The 13,470-nt window shown below is 36.8% G+C and overlaps 1 protein-coding gene across 1 annotated transcript in view; it reads left to right on the forward strand.

Annotated features, from left to right (window-relative positions):
• LOC150081798 (axotactin-like) overlaps positions 1-13,470 on the forward strand; it is a 638,696-nt gene that overhangs the window by 17,391 nt on the left and 607,835 nt on the right. The window contains exon 2 of the mRNA XM_090378896.1: positions 12,957-13,154. Coding sequence (XP_090235022.1) covers positions 12,988-13,154 — 167 coding nt within the window. The 5' untranslated portion in view covers positions 12,957-12,987. The remainder of the gene's footprint in view (positions 1-12,956; positions 13,155-13,470) is intronic.

Here is a 13,470-nt window from a genome sequence, read left to right on the forward strand (position 1 = left end):
AAATTTTAGCACAGTTATTAGCACTTCATGGACGTGGACAGCTCGTAATATTTTGCTGGATCCCTGGACACGTTGGAATCGTAGGAAACGAGCAGGCAGATTTAGCCGCTAAAATTGTTACAAATGAGATACCATCAAATTTCAGGACTCCATATATTGATCAAAAGTCTTTTATCAAACAGACATATAAAGAAGTGTGGACACGCTTGTGGAAAGATCAGAAAAATAATAAACTTTTTGAAATCAAGAGAGAACCCAAGCAATGGCAATCCAGCATGAGAAGAAACAGAAAGGAAGAAACTATTTTAGCCAGATTACGCATTGGTCATACTTTCCTCACTCATAGCTATCTACTAACAAACAGTGACCCTCCACAATGCAGTAATTGTTTATGCCCACTAACAGTAAAGCATATCATCATCGAATGCCCGCAATATCAAAAAGAACGGAAAACAGCTTTTTCCTCTAATTTTCATAATTACAATCATTTAACACTGCAGTGTGTTCTAGGAGATCGAGAGAACATAGATGACATTTTTCTTTTTCTAAAATTTATTAATAAATATCACCTTATCTGAACTGCTATCTCCTGTAAGAAAAACGAAGGAAATATCAGACAGTAATTAGTGCATTATAGCCTAAGTTGCTGATGCACCAATAAATCTAACAAACAACAACAACAACAACAACCTTCAGTCTCGGGGAAGAACATCCCGCTTGTGAGCCATGCATTGGAAGCAACGTATCGATGTGATCTTGATGGAGATCATTGTAGTTATTATTATTATTATTATTAGCCATATGGGGCAAGGAAGCCTGAGGCTTATGCTACACCAGCCAAAAAAAATTCCCAAGTTATCCAGAGAGAGAGAGAGAGAGAGAGAGAGAGAGAGAGAGAGAGAGAGGTAGAAAGGAATCACCAAGAAAGAGAGGAATGATAATATACAGCTCAAGACGCTGGGTGTGGCAAGCCCATACTCACCAGATGTGAGCCCCTGGGGTTAATATGTTAATCATTGCTGTAGATTTATTTTATGTTATTTTATTTATTTTTGTATCTATTCTTTGTCTGCGCAGGTAGCACAGAGGTATCGCCACCATCCTTTCCGCACACCGGGTTGAAAAGGCCTGAGTTCCAATCCTGTCGACGGCGCAGAAATTTAATGGCTGTGAAAAAATGTGTGGCTGATTGAAAAAAGGCGTAGACAGCAAAGTTTTTCCCCAAAGTGTTTTCGTCCAGCAAACAGACAAATCGACCAGAGAACGCATGCAATTTATAGATAAAATAAATATATGGGTAGATGCAAACATTTAAGGGGGACCCTAATATCATACTTTTTTTTTTTTACAATTCTTTGCATTTTGTTACAATTTGACAGAACGATTTGTAATTTTATTACTCTGATATCAGCATTCTTTTATTGAAAATTTGTTGGTGGATCATTTACAGATCGGAGAAAATTTATAATATGAATTTGCAGCAATCAAATTGGTGCAAATATAAGAACTGACTTTGCAAATTAGATGATGATTATTTAATTTTTTTTTTTTTTTTTTTGTAAATATTGTACATGCACGCTGACAGCCAAATTAAGTGATATTTATAGGCATCGTAATTACAAATTAACCGCAAGAAAGACGAAAAGCCCGTTAGTTTTCAGCATCAGACAGTATTGCCATTGAAGAAAATTGGCGATACAGAAGGTGCAAAGGCAGAAAGCAGCATAGCATTTTTCATAGCTGTGCATTGGGTAATTGATCATAGTTGACCATTAGGTAGTTGATCACAGCTGTGAACTGTGCGTTGGTTTGTTGATCAATTTAGTGACATTTGTGAATTTCGTTTTTCAGACAGTATGGTAAGTAAAGATTTCAAACTGCGAAGAACAAAATGTACTTCAATAATATGCACTGCTATAGCACCACATTTCGTGGATAATTTAAAACCTGATTTATGAAACGGAAACCTAATTTTGTCGATGAAAGTACGTAATGACATTAGTGCTATAAAAATGTTGGGAATTGTAATGCGGTACTATTCGAATTTCAAGAATCGATTTGTGGTAACTTTTCTTGACATAATCGAACTCAATGAATGCATTACAGAAGAAATATATGAATCTTTGAAATCATCGCTAAGAAATAATGGATTAAAGTTGTACCGAATTATTGCATTTGTACTGACAATGCATTCGTAATGGTTTAAATTAACAATGATGTAAAGAAATTAAAGGCTGAGATTCCCTGTCTGCTTCTTATCAACTAGCGGTGTCGATGAGTGTCTACCACGAAACAGATTTTCTTATTGTTCTCACACCCACTTGTTAAACAGGTTAAATATAAGATGCTTTGTAGTTTAATGTATGATGGAGTTCCACATTTGATCGCTGATAAAGCACAAAGTGCAGTTATTTTATAAATTTCGTTATTCTACAAGTAAGTTGAAACAAAACATTCAAGAAATATTTTTCTAATCGTCTGTTGCCTTATAATTTCTTTTTAGAATGTAAAAAAAGAATAAAAGTAAGAGGAAAAGAGAGTCCACAGAAACACTAGAAAAAGAATTTTTCTAATGCAATAAAATTCGCCGAGTATTTTGCTGTTATTCTTGATTGTACACCCGATATCGGGGCATCAGGAACAGGGCCAGATTAAGGTGTTCCTGCGCCCCGAGCAGAAAGATTATTTCGGCGCCTTTGTATATCCTAGAAATCTCGGTAAAGGCGCCGACTCCGAGCTATAATCAGCTTCTGGAGCCCTGTATCCGCGGGTAACACAGTGGTTCAACAATGAAAACAACGCGGAGATGGGGGAAACCTCCTGGTACAGTATGACAACAACACACACACTTACACTTACGGTGGTATCGTCACTATCCTCCCCACACCGGGTGGAAAAGGCCTAGGTTCGAATCCCATCGATGAGGCTTGGAACTTTAATGGGTTTCTTTTCACTCCGTAGCTGAGTTAGTCGGTCTCAGACGTAGTTTGCAAGATATTTCTCCAGAAGCTGGGTTTTTTCTCCCAGGAAACTGTTGTTCCAGAAAACGGCAGTTGAATGAATAAACGAGGAAGATAAAGTTTGTTCTGTGAGTTTGAGGTTACACAGAGACTAAACATGGGTTCCACTACTTCAAGCCTCCAATAAGCAAAGTTGTTATTATAATCCATATGGTGCAAGGAAGCCTGAGGCTTATGCTGCACTGAGCAAAAAAAAAAAAAAAAAAAAAATTGAGAGAGAGGAGAAGTAGAAGGGAATCACAAAGAAAGAGAAGAATGATGATATCCAGCTCAGGACCCTAGGTGTGCCAAGCTCATATTCACCAGATGTGAGCCCCTTCCATAATATTCAAATTTTTAGAAAAGATCATCGCATATTTGTATTGGGGATAAGTCCTGACTTCTAACCTCTCTTGGCATAAGCACGTCTCAGATATGGGTTTTCTTTTTCGCTCTCTCTGTTTCTAAACAGTTGACACTCTGCACATCCTTTCAGATCCTTCCTACTATTGATATCGTTTCCACATCCGAGATAGCGCTTCCAAAACTTCTTAAGCTCCTAAACTCTGTCCAAAACTCTGGCCTTTCTCCTACAATTCTGCTGCACTCCATCATATACGCGTTTAGTTTCTTCTGCATTCATTTCCTATAGATATTTCCATGGCACTGTCCTTCTAAATCGGCTTATGCGTATCAGTACCCCCCCCCCACCTCTCTTACAATTCAGGCCTAACACGTGCCTCAACTAGCCAACGTCGATTCACTGCTGTGAATCGACGTTGACTAGTTATGATTATTATTTTTTTTCCTTTTCCTCATTTATCCCTTTTGCTTCTGTTCTCTGAAAGAACCTTCCTTCATATGTATTTCTCGAAAATTACTATCTACAGAAACTATAAAGTCGAATCAACAAGTATCTTCTGTTTCCTCATCCTTCAACCCACACGGTTCTGAAGTAATATACAAGTTCTTAGTTCTAATACCATTCGTGTTTGGGATCACCATTAAAAAATAAAAAAAAATCTGTAGCAGGTACATAATGTGTCCTGCAGCTAGCATATTTAACGTGTTTTACATTTAAGAGTCATCGGCAGGCGTTAAAAACGTTTTAATTTTCAGATATTAATAAAATTCATGGATAATGAAATTGTTTATAATGTTTTTATTTTATTAATAATAATTACATATCGGTTACTGAAAGTATTGGTCTGTGATGACTAAAATAGGTTATATAATTTTTACATTGAAGAGATTTTAGTTCACGACTAAATACACCATCTATAGTTCCAATACGTGTAGTATTTATCGAAAGATCTAATGACATGTCCAAGTTGAAGAATGTTTTCATAAATGTGCACAACTCTTTTCCAGCCTCAGAGTTTAATTGTAAAGAAAAAATTACATTCAATCTGAAAACACCAGGTAACTTGAAACTAGATTATGTTTTCGAAAGTTTTTTGTATCTCAAAACCTTAATAGTTCTGTTTCTAAATTCCTTAGCTTTCTAACGATATGCTATACGTCCACATTATTCCGTTTATTAGGTGAGAAAATTTCCTTGATCACGTGTTCATATTTTCGACTATCCTGGAAAAACTACTGCAGTTTTCAGAGGTTTGAAAGCTTTTCCTCTATTATAGAGCTAAGATGAAGCTCCCTTCAAAATTTCATTAAATTTGGTCCATTAGAAGATAAATTATTGTTGTCGTCATACAAGTATGTTGCAACAGTACAAGTTACAATAATTCGTTTCTGGCAGAAGCTGAAGATGACCTCACTCCTGTAACGCATGACGGTTTTTCGTTACAAAATTTTTGGAATAACGCCAGTAAAAATGTTTTTAACATCAAAAACAACTTGTAATTCTCGGCTGCTTTTAGTATGCAGATGATGCATATTAAGTTAATAGGTCTTAACTTTAATCGGTACCAGGCTCTGGAGGGTATCAGTAGATGGTTATCGGTATTTCAGTCACACGTGGATTTAGGAATAATCTGCTTCGCTGTAAAGCAAAGTTTTTTTTTTTTTTTTCCGAATTTACAGCCCAGCAGGCTTCAAAATACTAACAGAAGTACGGAAGTTCCCAAAAATATATATTTTTTTTCCACTAAATTTGCTGCACAGGTTAAACTAGTACCCAGACGTCAGCCGAGTATACCCTAGAAGTGCGCCAGATGATCCCTGGGGTGTGCGAGATAATCCTCAATAAAATTGTGAGGGCTGTTTTCGTGATCTTTTAAAATTATATGTGATTTTAGATATAATGCCTTTTATGTAAATGGTTGATAAATAAAAAAATATATATGTATTAAACTTATATATTTATTTTTATTTATTATTTTTTTTTTTTTCGGGTGTGCCCGCTAGTCCTTTTAAGTAAAATAAGCGTACGCGACCAAAATCTCAATAAAATCGTGAGAGCTGTTTTCCACAGTGATATATAATCTAGATATAATACATTATGTTTAGATAATAAAATGCATACCATGTAAATTATTTATAAATAAAACAAATAGTGTGGCATTATATTTACTACACTTGTTACAATGATTTCTTATCGTTTTGTACTCGAACTTCAATTTAATTTTGTTTTGTATTTTTTTATTTGTGATCTTTTAAAATTATATCTGATTTCAGATATAATGCCTTTCATGCAAATGATTTATAAATAAAAATATATATATTAAACTTATATATTTATTTATTTTTCCTGGAGTGCGCTCTAGTCCTTTTAAGTGAAATAAGGGTGCGCGACCAAAAATGTTTGGAGATCACTGCCCTAGAACTCCGACTTGGGTCTCACCCGGACTACAAGCAGCATACCGGTTCATTGGACATGGTACTATCAATGCCAAGCTTGGAATCGAAGAAGATCCTTCTTGCGTCTGCGACGGATTAGAGACCTGGCAGCATCTAATGTACGGTTGCCAGCTCTATGACGACCTCCGCAGCATATTAATAACAAAGATAATGTATTCTCCCAGAGGTCAAGAACACCACATATTGGACACGAAAGAAGAATACCAATCTTCACCTCCTATGCCAAGAGCTCTAAACAAGAAGACGAACACTCATCGCGATGGGCCACCACACAACTCACAAATGGCAAATAGCCTGACAAGCAAAGCGACAAAGTTGCGGAAGTAGCTTTCTAGGACGCGACAGAACACAGGTGACAACAAACACAGACTTCACAGACTTTATATCAACCACTGATCAAGTCTATTAACGACTTACCACTGGAATCAGCAGGACTTTACATTAACCACCGGTCTAGACAATATGCTGCCAACGGGCCGTTAGACGGCCTGCACCACGCTCCCTTGTGTGGTGCCTTTACTCCCTGTCCCCTAGTGGGGGAAGACGGTTTCCGTCCCTTCCCCCTCGATGCCTTCCCCTTTCTTCTCGTGGTGGGGCCAGCCCACACTGGCTTTTCTTGGGACGTCTTCCCTATTGTCCCCATATTTCTGCCTGTTTCCATCCTTCAGTCTTTCCCCACACTACTCTAACTGCCGACCGGGCTAGCCGGGTGGGTAAAGTGCCTGCCTGGCAACCCAAAGGTCGCTGTTTGTTTGTTTTGTTTGTTATTTGGTTTTTAGGAGCTTTAGCAACTAAGGCCATATTGCTCCGGGAATATGCGGTGGTCATTCCCTGACCTTTCCGCATCCTCCATATTTGGTGGTGACGGGCTCGAACCCCGGTCTAATCAAGAAGCGTGTGCTACGCACTACTGCTCCTTCCCACCTGGCTACGGAGACGCCCTCCCAAAGGTCGCGGGTTCGAATCCCGCCTCGGGCTTGGATCAAAGTACTGCAAAAACCTTGGGAGGTGCATTATGGCCACAGACGCCGATGCGCCAACAACTACCAAAAAAAAAAAAAAAAAAAAACTACTCTAACTAAACTGATCGAGCAAGCCCCAAACTTAATGTTGCATAATTTAGCCAAAGCCAAAAATCTAATCTCACCTTCGCTTAAATTCCATTTCGGCCTTTTCTGACTTCCACCGTTCAGCCTAATTTTTTTTTTTTTTTTAAGCAATTTCCACTGAAATCTTCGGAAACTAGGGGCAGGGCCCGCCAGAGTACCAAAATAATCTATCTACTGAGTGTACCTGACCTGCCTCCTTGCGGCTAAGTGTGGGCAACGGTGGGTCCCACTAGGGGGCCCAACGGCTAAATGGTCAGAGAAATAACAGAACATTACACAACATAAAATCATTTCCCACACACTTTTAAATCTCTGGCCTGCACAGAGTACTGTGCTTCACGAACAGAGTGCACAATGCGGAGATGGGGGAACCCCCTGGTGCCGTTAGACAGCTAACACACTTTACTTTACACTTTATGCAGAACAGGCTCAAAGGGTGTGGCGCCCTAAACGAACTTTGCTTTGGCGTCCGCGTCCTCTTCCATTCTTATAAACTGAAAAAGGTTTTTCACTTCAAATATAAAATATAATTTTTTTGAAAATTTTATTGTTTGCTCGCTTCATTCAGTTCATTTTATTAAAAAATTAAAATTATAATTTATTAATTTAACAAATAGCATTAATTATTAAATACTGTACTCGTCAAATTTCCTCGTTCAAAGATTAGCTTTTCTGGCTTTAACAGCTGCTCAGGTCGAAATCTTTAGCGACAGCATGTTCAATTGATAAGTTCCCAACCCATCCAGTCGACCTTGTATGACGGTGCAACGGAAGGTATGTAGGTCTTCAGGGGCACGAAAATATTTGCCAATAATATACACGTAAGTTAGTTATAATCCAGTTTAATACAAATATATACTAACAAAAATCAGTAGCTTTCGAGACGCGTGTCTCTTTGTCAACTGACAAATTAAATACAAAATTAAATACAATACAACGAGCCTCACTCAGCTCGTTGTATTGTATTTAATTTGTCAGTTGACAAAGAGACACGCGTCTCGAAAGCTACTGATTTTTGTTAGTATATATTTGTATTAAACTGGATTATAACTAACTTACGTGTATATTATAAACTATGGACCCCAGTACTCCAGGCCCATTCGTTACTGTTTGCCAATGATACCTCCAATTGTCCGAACAAGTGAATTGCAAGATTTTAAATGAGAATAATGGCCTTCAAAGTGGTTTCGCAAATATTTTAATTCTTCTTATAAATCGACGATGGAGATTACATTCTGATCGCCATCTGTGCGCAGAATTTCTAACTTCATATTATAATTGATCTTTTTACTGAATTTCAATGACTGTCTAATTGCACTATCTAAAAATGTTGAAAAAGTCAACCGAAATTTTCCTTCTCTTCGTTCCAATTTCGTCTTGTTTTTATTATCAATTCGATCGAGTTTGAAAGCAGAGGAACAGCTTGTGACACGTTCAGATTGACCTCTTAGAGCGGTGTTTCCCAACGTGGGTCCCACGCCCCACATGGGGGAAATTTGATTGTTCAGGGGGGCAATTCAAAAATTGCTCGTCTAGAGTTTAAAACAACCGCCTACTATGACTTAACTTGTACAAAAGAAGAATTGTTGGTAAAGTCTCTGTTTATTGCTCATACTGCAACTGTCAATCGTACTCTTGAGGCTAGTTATGAAATTTCTTTACTCATTGCTAAATCTGGGAAAAATCATACTATAGGAGAGAATTTAATCAAACCATCAATATCAGCATTTCTTAAAACAGTTCTGGAAAAAGATGACAAAGACGTGAAAGCTATGCCACTCAATAACAATACTGTTAGCGGAAGGATAGATGAAATGAGTGAAGATATTGAAATACAACTTGTTGGAAAGCTGAAAACAAGAAAATTCTCAGTGCAAATGGATGACTCAACTTTGAGAGACAGTGAAGCCGTACTGATAACTTATGTAAGATATATTGATAAAGGTAATTTTGCTGAAGAAATGTTATTCTGTAAATCATTAGAGAGCACCACTACCTCCAAAGATATATATAATAAGCTAAAAAATTACTTAGATGACAATAATATACCAATGAAAAATATAACATCTTGCGCTGCAGATGGTGCTCCTAATATGATGGGCAAGAAAAATGGCTGCTTAAAATTGATGAAAGATGAGAATCCAGAAATGCTTCTTGTGCATTGTGTTATTCATAGGGAAACCTTGTCTCTTCAAGCTTTTTTGTGAAGAACAAAATGAAGACCATGTGAGACTTTTACTTCACACTGAAGTAAGGTGGCTCTCGAAAGGGAACTGCTTGAAAAGATTTATGGAACTATTTGATACTATTAGTGACTTTTTAAGTGACAAACCTAAAATGAAGCATCTGTTAACAGTCGATGGTAAAGCATTTGTGAGTTATTTAGCCGATATCTTTGAAAAACTAAATATATTAAATAAACAACTTCAAGGAACAAATAAAACTCTCGTCGATGCAAAAGCGAAGACATTTGGTTTCATTACATTTATTAAATTATGTCAAAAATATATTTTTAAAAAAAGTTTGAAAAGTTTCGTTGTCTGCAAAAATGTGAAGTGACTGATACCGCTGTATTTGTTATTGTTGATCATCTGAAAATTCTGTCCGATGATTTAAAAGAAAGGTTTTTTTTGATTTAAAACAAATTGATTTTCCAACCTGGATGATGCAACCAATGTTAGCGGATTTGTCTGATGTATCAATGCAGTACCAAGAAGAATTCACAGAAATGCAAAATGATGAGTCAGTTAAAACTTTATTCAATATAAAAGAAGCGATGGCATGGCTTTGTGATGAAACAGAAATTAAATACCCAAATTCAACCAACTTTGCAAGAGAGCTATTGTTACCGTTTCCATCTTCATATTTAGCTGAATGTGGATTTAGTGCCATAAATGATTTGTTACTAAAGAAAAGAAACCGACTGGATATCACAATGTCTATTATATGTTTTGAAAATTTACTTACTATTTTTTTCTTAATAATTTCCTAATGATTTCTTCCTAAAACCTAAGTCTTGTGTCGTGAACAAGTTGTAATTAAGCTTCATTTAGGGAATAATTCAATTTTTGAATATAAAAAATATGTATATCGGTGTTTATCAACGTTACATAGGGGGCATCAGAATTTTAGAAAGACTTAGGTGGGGCATGGTAAAAAAAAGGTTGGGAAACACCGTCTTAGAGGGTTTTGCTTGTGATGTTTATTTTACTCGAAATTTTGGTCAAAAATTCTGACCCTAATTGCCTATACAGTCTTCCTTTTTTAGTCGGAGCAATATGGCCTTAGTTGCTAATGCTCCTAAATACCAAATAACAAACAAACAAACTTCCTTTTTTTAAACTATTCACCTGTTTCTTGTTGATAGAGAGTGAATTTTTTTTTTTTTTTTGTTGCTCTTTCGATTTTTGCTTCCCCCCTAACTTCGGTGCCCTGAGCCAATGCCACGTTGGCTCACCCCTTATGACGGTCCTGCTGGTATGCAAATTAAAATCCAAACGTTTAGCGTTTCATTGCTTCTAAAGAGAAGGCCATGGTAGGGTTGCGTCGCATCTCCTTGGGATTTTTTTTAGAGGTGTTTTAGCATTCGAATATTTCGGCGGCGTTTTTAAGGGTAGATTATGTGGAAGTCAGGCTCGACGAAGCCGAAGGTGCAGAATCACACGCGCTTCGAACAGTTTCGTGTGACTGCCAAATACGGTTATCGATTATATTCATTGTCAAAGTAATTAATTGTAAATTGCTCTAATGTAGTGGTCATACTGGAGTATAAACAAAACATTAAAATTTCCGTTTCTGTTTAACATCGATTTGACGATGTAATAATTGTTATTATCAATAAATATTTTTGTTATTAATTTATTAGCAGTATTCTCCCGTGTATTCTTAAAAAAACAAAACAAAATCCAATATGGCGTCTCCTGCTTTGTATAATATAATTGTTATATGCATTTCTTAATATTTATATTTAGTTACATCGATTTTCCTGGACGTAACTGACCCTGCACTGCTCTATAAGAAACAGCTCATAAATGCTGTACTCGCTACAGCTGTAATTCCACTTTATAACCCTCTCTCCTCACCAACAAAGGACTGGATCAAAAGAAGAAGAAAAAAAAAAAAAAAAACAGCTGAACAACTTTTCAAAGGATTGATTCAGAGGCAATTGGGTGGAGGGTGGGCTAATAAGAGCCAGATGAATTTCGAAAGGGATGCGAGAATATTATTAGTTGTTAGTTCGAGAAAGCAACTCTCTCTGGGGCAAAGCAGCGGCTCCAACCTTTGCATTCTTTGCCAGAGACTTTTCGTGATCTGCATTACTTCGGTAAGTGCTCAAAAAAAAAAAATAAATAAATAAATAAATCCTTGTTTCACGCCTGCTAGCCATTCTGTATTTGAGAGATTATCAAAGCACAAAGCTTTGACGGGATAGGAGAAATAGTACTAAAGCACTACAAGGCAAAAATTTCCACAAAACTTAGAATTTGTGTCTGAGAGAAGTTCCAGAGCGTTGCGTGACAACTTTGTATTTATGAGACAAAAAAGTCCTTTGAATGTAACTTCCTAAATGATTTGGTAATGCGAATCATAATTGACCCTCAAGAAAATTTATTAGTCCCCTTTTCAATAGCACGGAATAAGCATACATAAATGCTATTGATGATTAAGCCACCAGTTAATTATTTCTGATCATCCTGCGCCTATGCTGAATTTACTGGGATGCAGTGGCGAAGTTCACAAGGAACCAAGGTCGCAGGGGCCCCTCGGACCAATGTAATTACCGTTAATCTAATGTTACCTTAATCATAGATCAACGGTACGCTTCACTGGTACGCATTTTTAGGCTCTCTTAAGAATGTGTAACCCCAAGTCTTTCCCCCCCACCGACTACCAAAATCTACATTAAATCGGTCGTCTGTGATTTCACATGTTTGTCTTAAATACTTCGTCTGTTCATTTTAAATGAGAACACTGATTCTCTCGCTCAAAATGAAAAGTTCTTGTCAATATCGTACCAAATAGAACAATAAGTGGAATGTAATAAGTCCCATCGCTTAGCGAGGGTATATAAATCTCCTTTTATAGTCGAGGCCGAGACATTTTCATTGCAGCTGTTTTGTTGCAGCCGTTATATCCGGACAACAGATAACGGGCCGTATAGCCTTGGTTATGGAGTACTTGCTCAATCACGTATTATGCGTACATATTTCTGTACATTTATTATTATTATTATTATTACTATTAGCCATATGGTGCAAGGAAACCTGAGGCTTATGCTGCGCCAGCCAAAAAAAAAAAAAAAAAATTGAGAAAGAGAGAGAATCACCGAAAGAGAGAAGAATGATTTTATCCCAGGACCACTGCCATCCCTACTGTTATCATTGACTGTTTCCGCGCTAATTACAAGTAGAAAATTTATACGTTACTTTCATTTACTGAAGTACGTTGAGGTTAAAAGAAGTGATTTTAGAGGCACTTATGAAGGTCTGCCAAATCTTTCTGAGATGAGACGATCTTGTCTCCTTTGTCAGTTACTTTTCAAAATACTTTCGTTATTATGATTTGTATTGCGCACTATAGTATCTTGATCATATTTCACTGTATGTATTATGTCTGTGAAAGTGTGTGTTCATTGGCCGAATTGCATGCTTGTATGGCCTGAAAATTCCAGAATAACCCAGACAAAACCCTACTCCCTGCGTCTGAGATCGGTAAACTACAGCTGAATTGAAAAGACCTTTAAGACTTCTTCCGGTCTCCGACTGGATTCGAATTCAAACTTAAACAAATGACGACTGGTGAAACCACTGCACTGTAAGGAAAAACATGGACTACTTTTGCACATGAATCGCCACTAAAATTATTCCTTTCAATCTCAAAGCAGTGCGCAGTATATTTTGAATAGATTTGTAATTTTACGTATTTTGTGCTGTTTCTCTTACCTGCTTTAAACAGTACATTCAGTTCTACAGTAAATAATGTTCATTAATTTTTATTGCTTTTTTTTTTTTTTTTTTTTTTTTTGTAGATTCAGCAGACTTCACCACAGGAAAGGAGCAATGGATTTCGTTTTCGTTGCCGTTTTTGTCCTTCTTCGAATATCTAATTCCTGCTCCGCACCATTGTCATCAACACAGATGTATTCTTTCTTAGATCCACATTCATACATCAGAATGGAACCAGTCTGGCCGTTATCAGATGACAGATATATTTCATTTAAATTTAAGTAAGTTTATAAACTGTAAAGATGGAAGTACATACATGAAGTGCATTTTATGAGTGTGTGTGTTTCTGTGCGATAATTACAAGTACAGTACTGTATAGTTGTATGCATGCGTTGCAACGAGGAGGAGGCATTCCATGCTTCCTTCGCCTTGATTTGGAAAGAGGATGTTAGAATTAGTAAAATTATTATTATTTTTTTTTTTTTGATATATTTAAGTATCTGAATAAATCATTCTTATATGACAGAACTAAGCAGAACCGGCCTGTAAAGTGTACGTGATGAAGGAGGGAGGGGATTAATTTCTTAAATGAACGCT

The sequence above is a fragment of the Mastigoproctus giganteus genome, chromosome 8, assembly GCF_048544385.1.
Source record: "Mastigoproctus giganteus isolate SK-2022 chromosome 8, ASM4854438v1, whole genome shotgun sequence".
Classification (NCBI taxonomy): domain Eukaryota; kingdom Metazoa; phylum Arthropoda; class Arachnida; order Uropygi; family Thelyphonidae; genus Mastigoproctus; species Mastigoproctus giganteus.